The sequence below is a fragment of the Rhea americana genome, unplaced genomic scaffold (genome assembly GCF_003343005.1).
Source record: "Rhea americana isolate MKP2758 unplaced genomic scaffold, rheAme1 scaffold_8, whole genome shotgun sequence".
Lineage (NCBI taxonomy): Eukaryota > Metazoa > Chordata > Aves > Rheiformes > Rheidae > Rhea > Rhea americana.
In genome coordinates, this window is record NW_028186978.1 from 7075732 (window position 1) to 7100049 (window position 24318).

The 24318-nt window shown below is 35.7% G+C and overlaps 1 protein-coding gene across 1 annotated transcript in view; it reads left to right on the forward strand.

Annotated features, from left to right (window-relative positions):
• ARAP2 (ArfGAP with RhoGAP domain, ankyrin repeat and PH domain 2) overlaps positions 1 to 23512 on the forward strand; it is a 115318-nt gene extending 91806 nt beyond the window's left edge. Inside the window, exons 26-32 of the mRNA XM_085322743.1 lie at positions 1404 to 1532; positions 7912 to 8051; positions 12687 to 12769; positions 14090 to 14125; positions 14629 to 14692; positions 18864 to 18995; positions 23099 to 23512. Coding sequence (XP_085178869.1) covers positions 1404 to 1532; positions 7912 to 8051; positions 12687 to 12769; positions 14090 to 14125; positions 14629 to 14692; positions 18864 to 18995; positions 23099 to 23461 — 947 coding nt within the window. The 3' untranslated portion in view covers positions 23462 to 23512. The remainder of the gene's footprint in view (positions 1 to 1403; positions 1533 to 7911; positions 8052 to 12686; positions 12770 to 14089; positions 14126 to 14628; positions 14693 to 18863; positions 18996 to 23098) is intronic.
• Positions 23513 to 24318: the final 806 nt, after the last annotated feature.

The following is a 24318-nucleotide window of genomic DNA, read 5'->3' on the forward strand; positions in this document are numbered from 1 at the left end:
AAAAATAAGATTATAATACCATAATTTTCCCCTCAGTGCCCAAGAAATACTGAGCTAGACTGCCTGACCCAGATGACAATGTCACACAGGTGTGATTTTTCTAGCAGTTGTACCCGACTCTTCTGAAGACTCACCCACATATGTTGGTGTCCAAATGAGAAATCAGAACTTTGGAGGGGTTTGACTTTGGAGATAAAATGACTCTTGGATCCACTGTTCTAAGACTGCATGGCCATTGTTAAGGTTTTTGTGCTTTCTTTGAACCTCCAGTTTATAATAGGTGCTTACTAGTGAGTTGGCTAAAGCCTTCAGATGTGTATCTGGAGAAACAAGCAGTTAGACAGGGGTGTTGCACAGTCTTGTGCCCTCAGTATCACCTAAGATGATGCATGTAGCCTAGGTTGAGTGTCACATGTGTGACACATTTAGGTAGCTACTGGATCTGATAATGCAGGTTTAGGGACCTTTTGCTAAGTCTTCTCAGCTTTCATCTGGTGTGTGAACTGGAGTTTGTATGGTGCACTGTTTGGGATGTATTATCTCTGCAGTTCTTCAAACCTGTGGAAGGGTTTCAGGGTCTCTGTTTTAGGACTGGGTAATACCTATCTATTTGTCTGTAGACAAATGTATGTTTCAGTAACCAAAGTGTTGAAGTGCATGCACATTCTAGTCATACCTCCACTTATTTTAATTTTAATTTTGCTGTACTCTTTGCTTGAGTTTGGAATAGCAAATTTGGAAATTCCCCAAACACAGCAATATGGAGAAGACCTAGTAAGATCATATTCTTTTCCCTTTCAGTAAAAGGAATAGAATGAAACCAAAAAACCGGTTCAGTCTGTTTTGATCATTAACATGCAATGTAATCTGTGCCAATATATATATGTGTGTGTATGTGTGTATATATATATTTTCCACTAAGGCTATTCCAAATTCTGTATATAGTTTTGATTCAAGAGCATTTCTGGCTGGGAAGATTCACTTCCATTTGGAAGTGAAGAGCATGGAGCSTAGAGCAATGAGAGCTGCAGGTCTCTAATAATACTCTGTGTAATACTGTTTGATCAAATGCACATATGCACTCTGATACTTCCTAGCTTCTATTATTAGTGTRAAAGCAGTGTTTTAGTATCTTTTGAGAAGGAAAAATGAATATTTAAGTACCAAAGACTTACTGAACATATAACTACTGCTTGTTCATTCTGTGTTACCTGGAAGGGAAACTAATGCAGACCCTACCAGCAAAGATATTGCTGTGGAAGGTCGGTGAAATGCCTAATTGTGTTATTTGAAAATCAACTTTTTCTTCTATCATTAAATTTTTATCAATAGATATACATAACTTAAAGAGCCTCTGATCTTCTTTCTCTTTTTTCAACATTTTTTTCCTGGACATTTTTCAGAACGTCCTCTGCATTATACGGAGAACGTGCTAGAGCAGGTTCTTCACTGGAGTACGCTACCGGAGCCTGGCACTGCCTATCTAATAATAAAGAGATTCCTCACAGCAGACATGATAAAACTCTACACTGGTATGTATCTTCTCTTTAACTAGATATTCCATGGGGATACAAGGATGACTTTTTTTTTTCTTTCTGTTTCATTGCAACAAAGTGTCCCAGAACATCTGAATTACTGTCTTTGTGTGTGTATTATATAATCTAATGCCTCTAAATAGGAAGACTAATTTGGATGACATACTCAAGCAACTGAGTGACTTGCAGCAAGTACATCGCCTTTAAGTAGAAGGAGGAATATAAGTCTGATGCTTGAAAGGAAATACAGCTAGTTGAAATGTATGATTTACAAGATGACCCAGGCTTTAAATACCTGGGGTTAAATCTCGCAGGTAGTAATTTGTAGTATTCACTCTGAGGGGAGCAGAAGATTAAAAGTTAGAGCTGTCAGAAAATGATTACCCTGTTTTCAAGCTGCTGACATTTTGTATGGTCTCACTATAAAACATAAGATAGTAACATTTGATGCCTGGTTTTATGCCTAACTGATTTTGTGTAATGGCTTATTCAAATATATAACCTTTTTTCTTTTCTTCTAGATCTCTCCCCCATACACAGAAGGGTTTAGTTTCTCCATCTATATATCCCTTACATCTTGATTTCAAGAAATAAAAGTTATGCCATTATTCTTGTTCTTCTGAAAGTAATAGCCTTCTCTCATCATCCTTTATTTCTGTAAAAACAAGTTCCACAGATATGACCCAAACTTAACAAGTGTGGTCTTCATGTTKTTTTATGTTTGAGTTTCACTATCTCTTTTCAGTGTGTTGTAGCAGATAGTGAATAGAGAGAAATGGTCTGGTTCATTAAAAACCTGAAATACGAGCTGCCCTCACCTCATTCAGTATGTACTGAGGTATAATCAGAAAAGTGAATGGGGTATAAGGACTACGTATGGACCACTGCTCTGAGAAACAAATGAGAAGCAGGCAAATGCCTGTCGTTCAACTTATAAAGTGTAGTATTATTTAAGGAGGAGGTCTGCCGTTTGCCATCCTTCTTCTCTCATGGTCTTTGTGTCCATTTCTTCTCCCTCTTGCCCTCTTCATCACACTACTTAAGCTTRCCTTGTTCACTTTGACCTTAGTCTAGACCTGTTGGCTTTTGGTGATCRCATCTTTACATTTAGTGGCTCTTCTTTGGTGTTAAAATAATTAAAATCTTATTAAACAAGTTATAAAAATTGAGTAAGTTATACAGGTTTTCTCAGTGGTTTGAAGGGTTTTAAAAAACATTCTGACATATTACAAACTTATAGTAATGACCTCGGCAATCCTAATGTGGCAGAGTAATTTTCCTGTTGCCAGATCAGTACTCTAATGTGAGATTGTCATTTTAAGGAGCTTTTACCTCAGGAATAAATTTTATTTTCTAAATATTTAGATTTTGTACCTTTTAATTCTATCTTGCAACAAGCAGGAACCTCTAGATACTGTTTAGAGGGTATACTTGGAAATTTTGGGGGTAGTTAACTATTCTCTTTACTTTGGTTCAAATCAATCAAATAGCCACCAACCCTATCAATATTGCTCCCTACATTGCATTGGTATACCTTCAGGTTCGTATCAAAAAAGTAAAAAGGAGATAAAGAAAGTAGATCTAATGTGRTTTAGTTGAGTCATTATTAGCTGAACTACCATTTTCCTTAGTAACACTGCATGTATTTCATCAAACAGGAAATATATTGCAAAAATAGGGAGGGYAGGGTTATATACTACTTTCCTGTCTTAAAAATAGCATAGTAGAGCAACAGAACAACTAATTGGATCTTACTATAACAAAATAAAGATGTTTAAAATAACACTATACTTTAGTCATTTTGTCTTGCAGAGATTTTGAGTCTACTTACAGCTTGCATATGTGCCCTGAACCATCAGGAATACTGAGGAAATAAAATGTGTACATATATATATATATATACACACACACATATACATACATATATATATATGTGTGTGTGTGTATACAGAGATGTATATATATTAAGTGTAGATCAAAATGCACAAAAAAATGTATTATTTATCCAGACTTCGCATTTGTTCTTAAATGTGGATGTTAGTGCACAGGAATACCCATTTAGAATTTCTGTTCTTAATCTGTTAAAACGTGTAAGCAGATATTTCAAGACACAAAGCTGAGTTTTTTTAGATAAATATTGTACTTCTGTCTGTTAGGTAGTGGCAGAGTGGGAAAAGACACAGGATCAGGCCAGCARGGAAGGAGTTTTCCTGGTGACTAGAGAAAGAGTTGTGGTTACAAGAAATCAATTTTCCTTATCAAGGAAAAAAAATAGTTTATTTTTAATGATGTAGCTTCAGAAAAAATTTTGGTAAGTTTTCCACTTTCCTCTTGATCTTTAGTTATTCTCTCTTGACAATTTATTCTATAGCTTTTCATGCTTTTGCAGGAGTACTGTCTTTCAAGTGCTGTTCAGAAGGGCAAGATGTGCATTATATTTTGGTATAGCAGATACTTGGTGCATTCTCTTTCAAGACCCTCTTTCTTCTCCTTATGTGAAAATTTCCTGTATTAAAGTTTCATCTGTTAGAAAAATGTAAGAGAATAAATTCACAATAAAGTGTGTATACAGATACTTGAAATTTTCCAGTAAAGACTTGTATAATTCGAGTGGAAAATACTGATTTTTCTGAGAAAAGAGGTTATTTTTTAGAGATATTATTTGAACACAAACTTCTGAACTGTAAGTAAAGCAATCCTGAATGGATTAAGTTTATCTAGTTCCTAGGGGTTTCAGAGTTCTGAAAAGTTTTGCATAGCTTTTCAAGTTTGTACATGAAAAATCATTCTGATTAAAACATACCCAGATTATTTTAGATTTACTTCATTAAATACTTAYTGCTAAAGAATACAGAAAATCATCAACTATGGAGTATGACTATTTTTCCGCCTTCTGACTCTTCTAAGATCTTTATATGTACTAAGTGATTCATAGATTTGTTATGGCGAGAATGCTGCACAGTCTAGAATGATTTTTTTTTTAATGTCATTTTGAGAGCTATGTGCAGAATTAGACCAATCCTCCCGTTTGGTATAGAATTGAAAGTATCCTCCTGCTCTCATTTGAGAAGTTTAAAAAATAAAATAAAATTTATGTGACGATATGGGTAAAGTTTTGCACCTTTTTTGGATATGAAACAAGTATTTACATTGGCAGAGAGGGACTATATTGCTCTTTTTTTTTTAACTGTACAAATATATTGCACTGCTAACTGGATTCAGATCAATGCAATCCAAACTTTTGATTTTAATTGTTAGAAATGTATTGATTTTGTTTTTATAGTCTGTCTTGAGCTAGTGAAAATACTGGGAAATCTGTTGAGATTTCCCTTTAATGGAAGGCATGCCAATTAGAATGGAGTTGGTTTTATTTGATGAAGTCAGAGGAGTTTATTATCTTTTTAATTTCCATTATATTTTTACAATGTCTTTTATAACTTCAGTTTGTACTCAGATATAAAGCAAGAGGGAATTAGATTCACAATATTTAATTATCTTCTTTTTTCAAATAATTAGGGTTAGTAGGAGGAATAATCTAAATTAATTTTCATCCAGTATGAGAGATGGGATTGAGATATRTCTTTTCAAGTTAGTCCCGAAGTCTCACTACACCATACAAATGACAGAAGAATCTGATTTGTCTGTGTTTTAAAATGTAGCCTAACTGGTCTTGTGTGCACATTTTAAAATATRTTTGCGTAATCAGACATTTGAATCCAGATATTACTTGCCTACCTTTTGTGCACRCACATTATACATCTTATGCAATAATACGTGTTTCACTATTAGAATGTTGGGGCTCTTCCTAAGTAATTATATGTGGCATAAATGTTTACAGGTTCCCCAAAAGAAGGGCAGAAAACATAAATACTGAAATACATGTAGATGCAAACACTACTGTGCAATATATTTATACTGGATCATTCATTTTATGGTCATTAGTGATATTCCATGCAAATTCTTAAGTCTATCTTGTCATCTTTAATACCTAATTTCTGCATGTAATACTGTACTTGAAGATATTGAGTGCTTATTAAAATGAATGTATGAGATGAAAAACACATATATAATTTTCATTACTATATATTGTAGAAACTACCGGTTCCAAAGTGTGACTATTTTTATAGTTCTTTATATAATACTGCTTTTCACAAATAATCAAATCTATGCAAAGAAATTCAACACATATGAAAGTTGGTTCTTTCCTATATTCCTGTCTTTCCTGAGTAAATGTAAATATATCTTATCTTCTGTTGTTAATTTATTTAAAATATTTTTCCTTATTTTTATTTTTTGAGAGTGTATTCTGTGTTGCTTCTTGATAATAGAGTTTTATATCAAATTCTCAAGTCCTTAGTGAAATGTTATGGAAAAGAGGCCACTTGAGTAATTGGGCAAGGATGCCATTCTCTGTTTACTACATGCTCCTTTTACACCACAGTCTCATTTCTTATTTTGAAWTGATACAGTGTAAAAGTTTGTGGTGTCATTCTAGAGCGCCTAACCAAATTTATTCAGAATTTCCTCAATATGTTAATGAATTACAGGAAATATCTACATTTAGCAAAAGAAAATAGGKGTCCCAAGCCAAAATCTGGCATAAGTAGTAGATTCATAGTATTTTAGGYTAAGGATATTAGCCCTGTTTAGTATGGCTCTTTTTTGAGAGGAAGTTATCACAGAATTACAGAATGGTTGACGTTGGAAGAGACCTTTAAAGATCATCTAGTCCAACCCCCCTGCTCAAGCAGATTCACCTAGAGCAGGCTGCCCAGGACCATGTCTAGTCAGGTGTTTAATATCTCTGAGGATGGAGACTCCACAACCTCTGTGGACAACCTGTTGCAGGTTCTTCCTGTATCTCAGTTTGTGCCCGTTGCCTCCTGTCCTATCATTGGCTACCACKGAAAAGAGTCTGGCCCCATGCGCTTGGCACCCTCCCTTCAGATATTTATATGCATTGATAAAGCCCCCCATCAGTCTTCTCCAGGCTAAACAATCCCAGGTCTCGCAGCCYTTCCTCATGTGAGAGGCTCTTTATCATCCTAGTGGCCCTTTGCTGAACTCTCCCTGGTAGCTCCATGCCTCGCTTATATTKGGGAGCCCAGACTTGGATGCAGCACTCCAGATGTGGCCTCACCAGGGCCGAGTAGAGGGGCAGGATCACCTCCCTCAGCCTGCTGGCGACACTCTTCCTCGTGTAGGCCAGGATACCATCGGCCTTCGTGGCACAGGGCACATTGCTGGCTCATGGCCAACTTGTCCACCAGCACTCCCAGGTCCTTCTCCACAGAGCTGCTCTCCAGCAGGTCAGCCCCCAGCCTGTACTGGTAATGTTGACTGGAATGGAGAGCAGTTTATTTCCTTCTGTCTGGCCTCTCTGTCTTCACACTGACAGTCTACCTTAAGTAACAGTTACCTCAAGAATAAAAGAATAGTGTTGCTGATSAATTTTGTGTTCTTTCACTAAGGCTTTCTACAAGATGCAAGTAGGAATTATTTTTCTTTTTCATTGCTCCYTACTTTGTTAAAATGTTGTTTTGGTTTGAATGTATATGCATGAGTCATTTCAGCATAGTAATTATTGTAATTAGTGGTCAGAAGTCCTGCCATTTGAAAGTGGATTTTCTGGGCAAAGCAGATAAACTATTTTTTTAAAAAAGATTGGGAAGAAAAGACAAACTTGTAGAAGTGGTGCTGCAGTAGTTTTCATCTAGCAACATTTAGAAAAGACCCATTCTTTCTCTTTAAGGAATTCATTTTCAATGCTTTTTTGTATTATTTTATTTAGATTTTTAAAATACTGTCAACGTTATACTGAAAATCTAGTCTTTATCACTGAAAATATCAATGATTCTGATTTGTTTCATTAGAAATCTTTTAATTTCAAAATCAATTTTAATTCTTCCTAAAAATGCTTGCAAGATACTGCTTTAAAAGGTTTTTTGTTTATTTTGACAAATATATGTGTGTTCCTCTGTGTATTTTGACACTCTTAAACAGAAAAATATACACAGTCTCACAGAATCAGCTTTCTGGTAATTTTAATATACTTGTGCTTCAGAGAGGCAAAAACTTATACATACTTTGGTACTTAAATGCGCATTCTTTCCTGAACAGGTTATTGTAATTGAAGTATGTCAGTGGTTCTTTCTATATTGTCTATTTTAGAAGTGAAATAGAGAAGACTGTTTTTTTTTCCAATAATTAAAATCATCATATTGTCAATATTTAATACTTTATTAATAAAATTTGGACCAGTCAAGTTGTTATTTTAGTCTTTTGATGTATGTAATAAATACTAGGAGCACTTAAAAATTAGCATTTTCCACTGTTTCAAAATCTTCTAACAAAATGCTTTTTATTGTCTTGACAGAGAAAAACATGAAAGGTAGTATGAAAGCAGGCTATCTGAAGTACAAAGAAGAACCATCAAAGCTACTGTCTGGAAACAAATTTCAAGAACGTTATTTTGTGTTACGGGAAGGAAACTTGCTTCTTTACAAGGATATGAAGGTACAACAGACAGAAACACTTCACCAGTTTAATCATAACCTCTAAAACATTCTTTTACATATGGAAATGAGAAGAAAGGTAAACAGGTGAACAGTGTTAAATGGCAATCTTCAAAGTCTAGGGTTGAAGTCCAAGTATTTTTAGTTCAGAGACTTTAGTAAAATTAAATTATGAATGTTACTGATGTAGCTAGTTTTATTATGCATTATTATAAACTTAAAAAAAATAAACCAAAGTTTAGAAATGCCCACTTCTGACTAAGTGGCTAAGTTTTATGAAAATTTTTTGTATTGAGCTGTAGTAGAAGCAATATAGGACTTAAGTGAGCTGCATGCTGCTTTGTCTTCAAGTCTCAGAGCCTTTAGAAATTACAAGCAACGGAGGTCTTTTACTTAAAAATGTCATGATGGAAAAGGTTATAAAAAACAATATCTCTCAATATACTAGCAAAATCTTTCCTTGCCTCCCAGCTGCAAAGTTGTCAGCAGCTTCTCAGTGATGAAGAGGAAATATAAACTCCTCTTGAAGTAAAACTTCAGAAAAAAGGGGACTTGATGTAATCACAGTCTTGCAGATGCTAGTACTGATGCTTAGATATAYGTCAGAATTTCACAGAAGCAAAGTCAGGCATACTTGATAGTAAGTTAAACTGAGTGTTTTTCACAGGAGTTTTCTGTGAAGAATGTTTTCAGGTGTATGCRATTTATGTTAATGGATAAAACTGAATTACATATATTGTGAGCTGTGCTGTTCATTTTGGTTCTGTTAATTTCTGATAAACAACASTTCTTAATATTTCAAGTGCTTTTATTTTTGCTGGATGCTGTTTTTGCCTATCTAACATATATGAGCCTTGCTGACCTTCCTAAAATACTCAGGAGAAAAAATACATATATATGTATAGCTTATGGATTAATTGCTAATGTAAGCTAATACAAAGAAATATTAGGTCTTCTTGTAGGACTGTGGATATACTTTTAATTAGGATGACCCTAGAATGTCAAAAATAGTGTAGCATAATTTAGTGCTAAAACTCTAATTGTCGTATGTGTGAGAGTAAATTAATAGTCTTATAAAACCTTAATTAGGATCTGGGAAAGAGTTTATGATAGGATTATTGTACTATGTTAAAATTGCTTTTTCAGCCATTCTGATCATAAAGCATTAAATGGTTCCTAAACTCAGATGGAGTTTTGTACTTAGTGTAAATACTGCATTACTTTTAAATAGCTTTACACCTTTTTTAAATAAGCAAATGGAAATATGATTCTGACAAAATAGCATATTTCAATTTGTTTTTTTTCTTTTGAGAGATGTTTATCTACCACCAATAATTTTGTTCAATTTTAAGTCATATTTAGAAATGAATAGTAGAAGCAGTTGACGTTGCAGGTGGAAAATTGCATTTAATAAGACTGCATGGATTAATTTATGAATTCTCATAACAGTAAATTAAATTTATATATGCAAGAGGAGATAAAATTCTGCTAAATGTTTTCTTCAAGAGGAATTATCAGAGAGTTAAAAGTTTTCATGATATTGTATATTAAATTACTGTATTGTGTTAWTTGGCTGAAAAAGCTTGCCATTGTAATGCACAGTCTAACAAGACTTTGTAAATCRAAGATTTTGTAAATCGAAGCCTGAAACACTTGGCCTAAAAGTACTAAATGAATAATATTTTATTCTGCTGCTTGTTCTAGATCAGTGCGTGTAAGAATTTTCTTTTTTATTTTCAGTATTTCAGCCTCAAGATGCATTCACTTCAGGCACTAAAGTATGTGTATATCTGTTGTAAGCTGGCTGAATGTATTTGATCGTCAAAGAATCACAGGAATATTCAAGTTAGAGGGACCTCAGGAGTTCAACCTCCTGCTCAAAGCAGGGCCAGCTATGACATCAGACCAGGTTGTTCAGGTCCTGAGCAGGTCCTGTCAAGTCTTGAAAATACTAAAGGATGAAGACTTCACAGCCTATCTTGGCAGGCTCTTCCAGTCCTTGACTGTCCTCAGGGAAAAAATTTCTTCTGCCAGTCTGAATCTCTCTAGTTTCCATTAATGCCCAGTGTCTGTCATTCTCCTACCATGTATCATATGAGGAGCTTGGCTCCATCTTCTTAGTGACCACTTCATAGGTGCTGTGGAAGGCTCCTGTTACATCCCCCAAAGCCATCTTCTCTCCAGGCTGAGCAAGCCCAGCTCCCTCAGTCTTTACTCACAGGGCAAGGGCTCCAACTCTGACCAGCTTGGTCAGCCTCCACTGAACTCACTCCAATTCATGGATGTCTTTCCTCTGTTGGAGGGACCAAAAATGGACAGAGGACTCTAGATGCAGTCTCATAAGAGCTGAGGAGAGGGGAATAATCACTCCCTTCAACCTACTGGCTGTGGTCCTGTTAGTAAAGCCCAGGTTGCTCTTGGCCACCTTTGCTGGCTCGTGCTCAGCTTGTTGTCCACCAACACCAACCAGGCCCCGTTGTGGGTGGGGAATACCCAGGAACTAGGGAGTTCTTCCTTTTCCAGAAGACCTGGCATTTTTCCTTGTTGAATTCCATGACATTCCCATTGGCCTATTCCTTCAACCTGTCTGGGTCCAGGCCTCTGGAAGGCAGCCCTGCCCTGAAATGTATGGTTCTCTAGGTTGATCTTGCAGACCTGATGATCAAGCACTCCATGGAGTCCTACAGGTCATTGATAAAGATATTAAACAGGACAGGTCCCAAGATAGACCCCTAAGGWACTCCATTTGTCACAGGCTTGCAGATAAAGTATGTCTGATTAACTGCTACTCTCTGAGCCTGATCATGCAACCAGCTTTTTATCCATATATATATATACACTTATCCAAACCATAATACTACAACTAATATACAAGAATTTTGCGGAAAACTGTGCCAGAAGTCTCAGTTAAGCTGAGGTAAAAGATATCCTCTGCTCTCCCCTCATCCATGAATCCAGTCACTTTATCATCGAAGTCAATCAGGCTGGTCAAACAGGATTTACCCTGCATAAATCTATTCTGACTGTTCCTGTTCACTGCCTTCTCTTTCACATGCCCAGGAGTTTGTTCGAGGAGGACTCACTCTGTGATTTTCCAACAGACCAAAATGAAGCTGAATTGCAGGTTATTTCCCAAATTGTTCTTTTCTTTCTTTTTTTTTTGAAGGTAGCTGCAACATTTGTCTTTCTCCAATCATCAGCAAATTGCCTTGATCTCTATGACATTTCAAAGATGAGAAAAAGCAGCATTGTAAGGACACCAGCCAGCTCTTTCAGCACCTTTGGATACAGCCCGTTTGGTCCTGTGGGCTTGCATGGCTCAATTTCTCTCAAATAATCTSTAATTTGATCCGCATTTGGTGCTGGTTGTTCTTCTCTTTGAATCCTGTCTGTAAGAGAGGTCTAAGGGACCTTGCTGGCATAAAGACTGATGCAAAGATGGTTTCAAGTACTTCAACCTCACCTGTGTCTACTGGTGCTCATCTAGCTACTCCACTCAGAATTTTCCATGTTGTCTCCTTGCCTTTTTCTTCTAATGCAGAAGTAGAAGCTCTTATTGTTGCCATTGACATCCTTAGTGGGTCTCAACTCCAGATGAGCTTCACCTTTCCTAGCACCATATCTACATGTCCAGGCAGTGTTTCTAAATTTCCTGCCTCCACCTCCTGTATGCTGGCTTTTTTTGCATTGGGATCTGCCATGAATTCCTTGTTTAGGCAGGTGTCCTGATACGTCTACTTGTTTCCCTGAGTATCATGAAGAACCATTCTTGTACTTGAAGAGGTGCTGTCCTTAAAGACCTACCAGCTTTCCTGAGCTGCTTTGCCCTTCAGAATTGCCTCCTCCCATGAGATTACATGTAGCAACTCCCTGAATAAGCCCARATGTGCTTTCCTAAAGTCCTAAGCTGTATTTCATGGTCATGATGGCCAAAACTATCACTGATTATCACATTTCCAACTAGTTCTTCCTTGCCTGTGAATTTCAAACCCAGCTGTGCATCGCCTCTGGTTAGCCCATCCAGTACCTGTGTCAAGAAATTATCCCTGATACCCTTCAGTAATCTTCTGGATTGCTTTGTCCCACCATGGTGCCTTTCCAGAAGATGTCAGGGAAAGCAACCCCACCCCCACCTGGAGAACGAAGGTTTGTGATTCAGATACTTCCTTGAGTTTTTCAAAGATGACTTCATTTGCTGCTTCATCCTAATTGAGCAGTCCGAAACAAACACACTGATATTCATCTCACTGAAGATCTCCCTGACATGTAGTCCACTCACCTTCTGCTGCCCTTAACATAGAGGGCACCCCCCAGCTTCCCTGACTGCCTCTCCTGAAGAGCTTCTATCCATCAATTGCAGCACTCCAGTCATGTGAGCTTTGCTGCCAGAGCTCTGCTATTCTGACTATATTTTAATTTTTTGACATTACAGAGAGTTCACATTTTCGTAATAGTCTTCTCCCATTGATAGGGATTGGCACTCTTTGTTAGTGGGAAAGAAAGATGTAAAAAACATAATGACTAATAAGAAAAGTGGGGTGTAGCCCTGAAATAAAGTTGCTCTCGAAATAGTTACAGAGCATTTCCTCTTCTTTATATTTCTCATACAGTAATAAGAATCTTATTTTATTTTCAGGCTAGCAAACCTGAGAAAGCGTTGCCCATCAATTCCTTGAAGCTTTATCTTGGAGTGAAAAAGAAAATGAAGCCACCAACAAAGTAAGAATAGAAAAGAAAATAAGTTAAATGCTGTGTAGCAAGGTACTRTAGTATCTTCATGAAAGAGGAACATAAAATATTGTGGAACAGGGAAAAATCAAGAAGCCAACTGAAGTACACTGAATTAAATTACCCTCCATAATATTATTTGTTCTGTTGCTATCTCTACTTTTGTGTTCCATGTTAACTCCTCTCTGCTAGGAAATTACTTTATTGATTGGCTTTTCTTAATCTTAAGTGTATTATCTCTTGTGGATGTGTTTGTTGCTAGCTCGCTTAGTTTTGTGGTATGTGTCCTGCATTTCATCGATGGGCACACCTTCCTTGCACCCAGACCAGCTAGTTTGTCTTGAGTGACAGTCCCTGTTGTTCAGCAGAGGATTTTCCTTTTTTTCAGGATCCTTATTATTTTGACATTTTTCCTTCTAAACAAAGACTACAGTGCCTTTTCCAAACATCAGTGACTATGTCTCTGGAGAAGAGATTGAGAAATGACACCTTTTTCTCAGAGGTGTTTCAAGAACTTGTTCGGTCAAAGCTTTATGCCTTATAGTTGGTACATGAAAGTCCTCAAAAGGTCTGTAAATTTCAGAGCTTAGTTCTGTTAGACAAAATGTGGTGGTTTGTTTGGTTTCAATAAAGTATGTTAAGCTTGGGAAAAAGTAGGTGAGTAGTTTAGAGTAGAAATGTAAGTCTAATAAACAAGTCTAGATCTTTGCAGGGTAGGCTCATTCCTTGAGGTTTATTTTCAGTCTAACAATTTTCAGCATCAGACATCACACATTCTCTGGATCCCTAGGAGCTGTCTGTTTGTCTGTCTGTCACCTCAGAGGCTTCATTGTGCACCTACTCCCTGTTTTCAGCCTTTTTTTTTTTTAATCTTAGCAGACTTAMGTGATTCTTTCTGTTTCCATTGCAAGCACACTCATGCTCCTTCTGTGCCTTCCCCACCACGAAGTTGCTTTATGTGAATGTTTTCTTGGATGTCAGCTTAGAAATTTTGTTTCCAGCAGCTTTCAGAAAGTACATCCACAACCRCAACAACACATATAGTCAGCTTTCATCTGTAGAGCTTGGCTTTAGCCTTTGTCCAGAACAGAACATTCATGGACTGAGTCATCTATGAACAAATGAGCAAAATCCACCATCAATCATGCAGTTTCGTTTTTCAATAACCTTCTAGATTTACAGTACTCATTTAAACTTTATATTTTTTTTTGCTTAGAAGCGTTATGTAGCAGTCTCTGCAGTTTTAGGGAAATGTCTCTATCTTGAGTTTCTAGAACTGATTTTTGAATTTTTTTTGTGTGTTTGTTTCAGCTGGGGTCTTGTAGTAGTTTCTGAAAAACACCAGTGGTAAGTAAACATGAATCATGTATGATTGGTTTAATTTCAGTGTTAAATTTTTATTTAAATGTTTAATTTCAGCATTTTAAAAAGAGAGTGTTTGAAAACTAATGTTTTCGTCTGCATGTTTGTTTTTTTCTATTTTTCGTAATTAAGCAATTATAGAATGATATGTTTTTGGTAGTCATTTGAGGTTAGATGTCTGTCCCCTTACTGTGGCCTTAAATCAGCAAACAATCTTAAAATCTATTATTCTAAATTTATGAAACCTGTATACATGCTTTAAGTTAAGCACTTGCCTGCCTTCTTTTTGAAGCATAGTGAAGAGGTAATTTGAGGTATTTGTGTATTTTGCTGTCCTTTTRTGTGAGCTAGTGTTAATAAATACGGATGACATTCACAGATGAATGTAAGCCATATTTGAACTCATTTAGAAACCTGTTCTCTTAATATGGCTAGCTGCCACTAGATTTTTTTCATGTTTTTCTTGTTAACTATGTATTTCGTTCTAGGCATATATGTTGCGATGGACAAGATGAACAGATGGAGTGGCTGATCAGTGTTTTTACTGCACAGGTACTAATCTGGTCAAATACAAGAAATATAACTTTTCCTACTGTTATGAAAATCCTGTTAGGCAATCTCATATATGTGTATATGTTATATGTGCATTATGGATAAAACTGCAATACCATTAAGGCTTTTGGAATACTTGGTGTAATAAAACCACAAAAAGTTGATCTTAGCCTATGAAGGCTATTGTTCCCAACTATTCCACATCAATATTGGAGCAGAAGATTACATTATAGGATCTTTTTTCTGTTGTGTTGCAGAGAAGCTGGGTAGAGATACTGCTCCCTTTCTTAGCAGCAGGGAACTGCTTTTTGGGTGAAATTCTGGCCATTGATCCAAAGGGTATGTCAGTGTGCCACAATGCCTTGAGTACTTTTTTTCTGTTAGCTTATTTGGATACTGCGTGCAAGATGGCCATGAGTGCAGGGTGCTCTGCTTAAGCACACTGCGGAGTGAAGTACCTCTGTAGGGAGTGCTCTGCCAACACAGCTATATTTTTTTGGTATTCAGGTTAGTTAGCTAACACTGATGACTCATGGTGTTGAATAGGTACTATCTCAAGTCATCTTCTACACGTGAAGTTCTACTAGATTGTGAATAAGGTGGATGTAAATTTGAGTGGCGGCCACTTAACACATCCTTGCAAATGGAGTTTAATATTTACATGACAGGATGTGGGAGTGAGAGAGGAGGGAAGGATTCAGTCTGGCAGAGATTGGAATGGAGTTTAAGTTTTTAAAAGGATTCTGTGTTTGTGTCAGATTTTTCTTGTCTTTCCCGTAACATTCAAGGAACTTTGGGGAATATTGCTGTGAATACACATCACTAGATTTATGATTACTTGTGAGCTTTACGTATTACATAAAGTGCAACAGGACTGTTGCACTGCAAACTTCACAGAGGCTTTCTAAAAGAGAATCTGTCTTTCTGACTTTTGCCAATAGTAATACTAGAAGCACAGTGTATGCCTTATAAGTAAGACTTCCAAAATTTTGTCTTATTCTGCTCCCTTAACTGAAGGAGCTAGTGTGGTTTCTATGGAAACGGCCACCAGTCCTGGCATACATCTCATGGGCATAACATGAGCAGTGTCACAACAAATTGGCTCAGAGGTTATTGATACAGACTGCTAGGAAATAAGTCATACGAGCTTAGTAACTGTTGAAATCCTTTTGACGTAAAATCACAAGAAAGGCTATTTATTAGGAGTCTGATCAAGTAGTGTGGTATATAGAATGTTCCTCTGATAATATAGATCAAAAACTGAGAGACACAGCTCACTGTTCAGGAGATTTTTACAACCAAAGAAATTGTTTAAAAGTGCATTTTTTTAACTTTGCGATAACTTAATACTATTTTCTTTGAAAACGTTGTTCTCATGAGGCCAATGAATCAACAGTACTAACAAATTGTGTTCAGAGGGTGGCTTTTTTGGTTATCAGTATTCTGGATATCAGCAGAAGTTGTCAGTCTGTGAATTACTTGTGAGATTAAGTGCTAATGAAGCAAAATCAGTATATTGCTTGATGGCAATATTATTAGCAATGAAAATCTGTCCTTGAGAATGCAATAACTCATGTTGTTAAAGCTTACTATAAGATCTCCAAATATTTTACATCACACAGTAGTAGCAGGCAATTATCATCAAATTATCCCTTTCTAAACCAGAAAAAATAAATGTCAGCTGAGGTTATTTCTAGTTAGAACTTTAGAATCGAGGCTATCTTTGGGGAAGATAGCTTGTCTTCTACATTATTAATTATCATAGTATTTTAACACTTTTGTGTTAGAGATGATATTGCAGGCAGCATATTTTCTTTATATTGATGGAGTTACTGGACTTAGACTGCAAAGAGAAAAATATTATGAAGTAAGTTTTGAAGTATTAAGACATTTACATTAAATGATCCAGTGCAATTAGGAGAGAAATCTGTATTACRGTGCTCTTCAGTACTCCAACAGAGCGAGATTTTATTAGTAAATAATACCAGTAAGACTCAATTATTTTCTTTTCTCACATTTTCTGATAATGTTTATTCCCATAGTGTAAGCTCTGCAGAGAGTATTAATAACAAAGCTTAGGTCCTGCTGTAATCTAACACTTTTGTTACACAAACTCAAGTTATCCCAGAGGTTATTCGTCTTGTAGTTTAAATACTAAGATGATTCTAAGAACAACTATAGTTTCTTCCACCTTTTGTGCAAAATCGTTCCATAGAGTATATCTAAAACCCAATTCTTGGATTCTGTAATGCAGTTCTGCACAAAATCACTTAATAGCATACAGCTGGAAGTAATTAATTGATACGAAGATGGACACAATTACATATGGTCTCTTCCAATTCCCATGCCTCTGATCAGCTAGAGAGAGGCACAGCACATTACCATGAGGTGCAGTTGTGCAGATAGGTCAAAACTATGAATAAATACATTTATTATGTGGCCTAATATGTTGCTGGTATTTCTGATGTATTTTCCAGAGTTCTATTTTAAGAAATGTAACAGACACAAAAGGGAAATCAGGCTACTTAACTGACAGGGATCGTTTCCCTAAGCTTGCTGAAAATTCATGGAGGCAGGTTCCTTCAGGGCCTAACTTACAGGTCCTCCATCACTTTCTGAATCACATTAGTTTACAGCAGAATAGCCTAGCCTTCCATATTCAGCACCTAAATTGCAGTTATTCTCTTCATCAAAAATACCAAAGAAGTGTCTTCTGCCACTGGTTCTATTGTGCAGTATATGGATATAAAAAGATTTTATGTACTTATCTGAAAGTTTCAAAATAGTGTAGAAGATGTCTTGAGTCCTTGAAGTATGCACTGATAGAGTGCACAAAACTCATGCGCTAGCTCCATGAATAGTATGATATCTGGGTCCACAATAAACTGCTGTTGATTAACAAGAGCCCCTCTCTCAGATGAGGCATTTCTAATGTTTCACTGTGGTGAAAAGTGCTTTTTTAACATCCATTGGGGAGAAGTCTTACAACAACATTGTACCACACCTTGGTCAGCACCATTTGTGGGAATTTTTTACTCCATAAAAATGTGAGTCTATGAAAAACTTTTCCTGCTATGCAATTCCAGTTTCTAGACTGCTATTCTAAGTCAATAACGACGGAATTGCAGTCATTCTGGTGGCTTTCTAATAACACTGTTTCAACAGGTAGACCATCKACAAGTATAATCACAGATCCATAACTGTATTTTGTTTACAGTCTTGAAGAGAGAAGATCTTAATTCATGGATGTGGAGGGTTGAATACCAAAAAAAGTAATTTTAAAAAAGGAATAATGAAGATTCTGAAACCTGTGAAAAGAGATCTGTTGGAGATTTGGACAGTTTCTTGTTAGAAAGATCAGATAATCTCTTACTTGTTAAAAATAATACAAAGCAGCAGTATTTTATTAATATTAACCCAGATCAATTCCTAGCTTTCATTAGAATACCTTTGCAGCAGTTCTAGCTAGCCAGTTTTCTTTGGAGTGGTGCTAGTTTAGCTAGCTAATTTAAGCATTTTATTTRATATATTCTGTTACTGATTTTTCTTCCCTCATCTACCAAGCCATGTTTTCACTCAGGATGAAGTTGCACACTTTGGCATTCTCCCCAAAACAGACCTGTTTCAGTAGAGCCCAAGCAAAAGCTGTTATTGTAGCCAGATCTGCTGATTTGTAGGTCCTCATTGTTGGGCATTTGAAGGTCACTCCATTCTGGATAATGCATGTTGTGTTTTAGGAGAAAATAAGCATTTTCTCCTAAATTGTGAATGTAAGTGTTGAATTACTTGTTTGTAAATTGAGTTAGTTGCTACTTCATTTCAGAAACTTTCACTGGAACTCCTGAAAGTGTATTTACCTAGAATTTAAAAACTGCTAATCAAATGTGTGTCTCTTTCTTGTTTGATAACATTTTATATTCTTGGTAGAGATAATTATTTTGGATGTAATATGGAGGAAAGATGTTTGATGCATGACAATTGTACAGTCTTTTCAGTTCTGTTCATTCAATATTGTGCAGCTGTTATGAAATATTAACATAATTTTAAGACTGTAGTCTTCCTCCTCCTYCTCTCATGAAAGGCAGATCAAGTGTGATATGGTAGACAGCTTTACCAAGGTGGTTAGTTTGAAATTTCATGCCAAAAATGATGATTTTTTTTTCTTTTTCAGCATGCAGATATATGGCCACCTGCTGGAAAAGCAAGAAAACAGTCTATAACTAAAAGTCCAAAGATCGGAGGTCTACCACTAATTCCCATTCAACAGGAGAAAGACACTTGTAAAATCGAAGGGAATATAGAGGTAAAAGGGTTTTAAACTTGTTGTGGAACTTCTATCTACAATGCTGTCCTTTGAAGTAGTCCAGGAATAATGGACTCTCTAGAGCTGGATAAATATAAAATGTTGATGCTTTTRTTGTCAATACCATTGATAATGTCATTGTTTTAATGCCAGAATAACYGTGCAGTTTTAGTTACATACCCTGTATGTAAAGGGAAAGCTCAGGTGGAACTAACTGCTATACTTTTAAGTTGTAGTATTATTAGTCTCAAAGAAGAGCATGGTTGGGGCTTCATTACTACTCTCTGCAGAATGTCTGAGAGAGACTTGAGTGTCACTACACTACTTGGGCTAAAGATACATCTCAATTTTAACATCTTACACTAAGATGAATTCCTGGCACCCATACAGAGATACGGTGATGTTTGTGGTGAGGTGTTATTTGCGTTCCTTCCAGCTGAGAAAAAAGTAGTGGTAGGTGAAGCACTAGTCTGKTTAGGGGAAAATAGTGATAACTAATGTGATGGCAACAGCAAATGAGTGTTGAAAAAAACAACTTGGACCTTTAACTGTACACAGCATTATTTGTTGCATGTTTCAGTAGCTTTGAAAGGGAAGTAGATAACAAGGAATGTATTATCATTGTTTACAGAGATAGCAGTTGAGGTACAGATGGGTGAAGCTGACTCAGTCCTGTAGCAAACCAAAAGCAAAGCTAGAAGTAGTGCTCTGTCTACAAGACAAACCCATCTTTCTATGTCTATTTTTGTTATAGTTTCTTCAGCCATTTCTGCTCTGCCTTACTAAAGTAATATAATATCCTGTGAATGCTATTAAGGTTTTCCCTTTTCATTTAATTTGTCCTATCATTTTAAATTTTTTCTCAAAAAATACTTTTGCAACTCTTTGTTTCTTTTAATGTTTGCATTTATAAAAACAGAAAAATTCATGAAAGGAAATCATAGGCTGTGGCACTAAAAAAATTCACAACTTTAGTTATAGTCATATTTGCATACTTTGGGAATTTTGAGCGCAAACTCTATAGTGGAAAATATAAATTACCACTTATTTACCTGGAAAGTCAAAATTGGATTGAATAACAAAAGGCTAGTAGGAAGTAAGTACATCATATAACTCGGTGAGAAGAAACATTACACAGCTGTGTAATCAATAGAGGAGTTTTGTATCTGTGCTAAAAAAAAAGAAAAAAGCTATAGATCTTCTTATTTTTGCATTAATATTTATTGGAAGTAGTTTTATTGTGTGCTAACAAAATAAACATGTAATCAAGTTTCAAATCACTTATTAAGAAACCTCCTAAAAACAAATAGAATGAGCAGACTTCCATTATTTCTGTACCATTCATTACATACATGAAAAGAAGTGCATTTAAAATATGTGTATTTCCCATATATAATCATTTAACTAAATTAGAAATGTACAGAATATAGAAAAATAGAATATACACTGCTGTATATTTATACTAAGTTTATACAACCTTTTTTTTTAATGCAGGAAGATTAAGGTGCAAAAAAACCCTCCTTTCTTTACAGCCATGAGCAAATATCATACTGAATTTTAATAAATTATACCTGTGTAGCATGTTGAAAGGAACGGAATTTCTTAGGAATAGTGAAGGATGTGAATAAATTTGTTATATATTTTTTGCTGGTGTTGTGCAGAAGAAGGAAAAAATATAGTTGGATATAATAATTATTATCACTTTATTTACCCATTATTTGCTTAAGAGACTGAAGAGGCAAAAMAGCTTCTCTTTACATCAAATTGTTGCTTTTTGAGTTAGAGATTATTGGGAGAAAAGCATGGAGTCCACCAGGATAATTTACAGGTATTTTTGTATTAAAAAAARAGTAGGCAGAAGATCACATATTATTAAGAAATAATATTATTAGGAAATTGGATATGGCAGYGTTTTTTTCACATACCATCTTGACATGTTATTCATAAGGAAAGGTACTACTGTAACTGCTCTGCTAGCTTCTACTTACTTCATTTCAATTTGAAAAACAGRATTTGATTCCATCAATTGAATATTTTCTCAGTATTTACTGAATGTACTTAAAAAGTTCCAAATGTTGAGTAGCAGCCTGTGTTRAAGGAATACATGTCACTATACTAGACTATTTCAGAAAAGGAGGTATCCTTTAAATTTCAGTTTTGTATTTGAATTGTTCTTATTTTCMTTTAAAAGAAACTTTCCCGAGAAACACTCGGGATGGGGAAGGGCTCTTGCTGTATGAAGGGACTAAATAACATGTTTTGTTAATGATTTATATTAATGAATTTAAATGTCACATGTTGTGTGTATATTACTGGAGMTGGTAACTTCTATTAATTGAACAAGATTCACTGATCAGTGGTGATCTCACACTTACTGTCTTCATGCAAGTTGGAAGAAACTATTTGAAATGGAAAATGATACCTTTTCCAAAGATTAGGCAGAACAGACCTCCCCCTAATCAAGAGTCACAGGGACAGTTCCTAAGTTAAACTGATGTGATTTACATGGTGCAAATGCTTGTGTTTATTGCTTTTRTTATCAAACAAATCCTAGTTCAGATGAAGTATCAAGATACTGTATAAGCCTTGCTCTATGACTTAGATTTCTTTGATGGAAATTMATTTGATATTTTGTTAGTTGCTGTGTAGGAGGGAAAATAATTTGCAGCCTCAACACTTACTTTTGCTCTGGGCTTACATTTGTTGACTTCATGAAGAAATCACTGTCACTTTAAAACAAATAAAAAGGCAAACAAAAATGGTAAAGGAATTATTGTATTATGTCTGCTCAGATCRTTTGACAGCAGGCAGGTCGTTCCATTTATGGAAAAGCCTTATAATTCTAGAGGAAAATGAGTTTTTAGAATTTTTTCTTATATGTATATAACATCTTTGACTACTGAGGGGCACTTAGTTCTTTCTTTCACATTCTTGTGTGGCACTCGTTCAGTTGGAAGTGATTCACCCCCATACCATATGAGCAAATCATCTCATGCAATCTTGATACCTCATACATGCTAAAGCAAATGTGAAATATATTCAAACCTTCTTTTAGGAAGAGAGAAGCTAGTTTAGATATCCACATGAGTTTTCTACTCTGGATCAGGAGTGAGTGTGCTTTAGAATCAATCTTCCAATAGTTGCCATAACTTCTTCATATTACAAGGTGGTCTTGGAACACATGAACATGAATTTCTTTCAGATGAAACTGAACTGGAAGTTGTTCTCCAGGGCTATATCTAATGCACACAAGTAAGCATTCAGTCATTCAGTCTATGGGAGAAGGCCAAAGTTAGCCTATGGTGTATTTAAAATAAAAAAGAAAAAGAAAAAAAAAGAAATGGGTATGGCGTAGATGTCAGGTCCTCAGTACTCTTTCACCGTGCAGATGTGCTTCTGGTGGGCCACACTACTTGCTAATTTAGAAGTGGCTGTTGATTCACCTTTCATTTCCTACCCCCTAAATATTTAAAGATGGACACCAATATGGAACAGCTGTATTGCCATCAGCTTGTTTTAGCAGAGTTCTCAGGATGTTACTTAAAATTCATAGGCATAATTTGAAAAAGCAGACAAAGTCTTTTTAGTTTACCAGCCAGCATTGAGCAGCTGCTGAGAATGTCTGTCTGTATAGTGTAAGATTACACTTTGTACATTCATCTAGCTCAGGCATTAAGTAATCAAAATGGCGACATTATCAGTTTTATTTGTCTTAGAGTTCAGTAAAGTTGTGAAGACTACATGATCTGCTGTGTTTTGTTGCTGTAAAAAGTTAAAATTTAATCTACCATGATAGGATGAAAAATCAAATTGTGAATATCTGAAAATGAATGTCTTCAATTCATTCACTGTCACAGTGCATTAAATTTGTAAATTTATGTAATTTTCAGAAGTATCACTAATCAAGCAAGTATGCTTACTAAATCATAATAGCACAAATTGCAGGAATTTAGAACTATGAGCTGTGGTATCCCAGCTCTTTTGTAAAATTGATTCTTCTTTTAAACTGTTATGTGAAACTAATAAGCCAAAATTGYGATCTAAATATTATTGAATATTGTGTTAATTTGAATGATCTTGTTTCTCTTGCCTTGTTTGTTCAGAATATAGAATTGGAATCTGGGAAACCGAGACTTGTTGAACATCAAGAGGATGACTCGCTGGAAGAAAGAAAAAACTTGAAAGAAAAAGCCTCTATTCTGGCACAGTGTTTGGAACGCAAGGAGGAGGAAGTGCAAAATCAAGCAAAAAAACATCGGAGCTTGATCTGTGTGGAGGACCGAGGTGTAGGCAGAACTGACCAACACCAAAGACCACATAAGGAAGCAAAGGCGCTGAAGAAAAATAAGAACAAAACAAACAAGACTACTTTGGATATGGATAACAAATTGCCATCAAATGTGATTCAGGAACTAAACATGGTGCTGCAGAAAAACAGAGCACTTCATGATGAAACCTCCAGCTGATTTTTTAAGTTTAAAAATATACATACGTACATATATATATACACACACACACACAGGCAAAAAGTAGTCTTTTCTGAAGTGTACAGTTTGTACAGTGCAGAAGTATAATTTGTTTACATGCAGCTGTTGATTTTGTATATGCTTATGCCAGATTATAATTTAAAATTGAACTGAGAGAACTGATTATGTAATAGTCCAGAAATTTGGAAGTTTTTGCTGTTCTGTGCAGTGGCACCAGAGTTTATCTGTCATTTTTTAATGCAGATTTTAAGATAGAYGTAGGAATTGTAAGCACTAGTAAAAGCTTTTGCTATGTTTCTATTCTATACCATCTTGTAAGTACTGGAAAAATATTTTTGGAAGGAAGGAGAGAGAGACACTGAAATTCATARCAGTAGTCTGCAACATTTTTAATTGTCTAACACTATATAAAAATAAGTAGCTTATCTGCTTTGAAGAGTAATTTTTACATGTAATTTTTTCTGTTTTTAGGAATAAAACAAGTGTCTTTTTCCATAGATTTGCCCTCTGACAGATTGGCMTGTGAAAGAATCAAAAATGGGAGGGATGTAGTAGATAAGACAATGTATTAATCTTCTTAGTCATAACTGTGTCTATATACTGTACATCTGATTATGGCATCTAAATAATGAAAAGAGTATTGAAAGTGGCAAAAAGAATTCTTCCAAGCAACTTMATTTAATTTAATATATATATATGAATTTGAAGGATGGCATCATCTGTTTGCTCAACAGATTGAAGTAATTTTATAAATAGGAACTGGGTAGCTCAGGGTCACGAAGGCAGACTTTTCCATCAGTAGGTCAGTGTTTGGATGTGGCTTGCTTGGTGCTAAC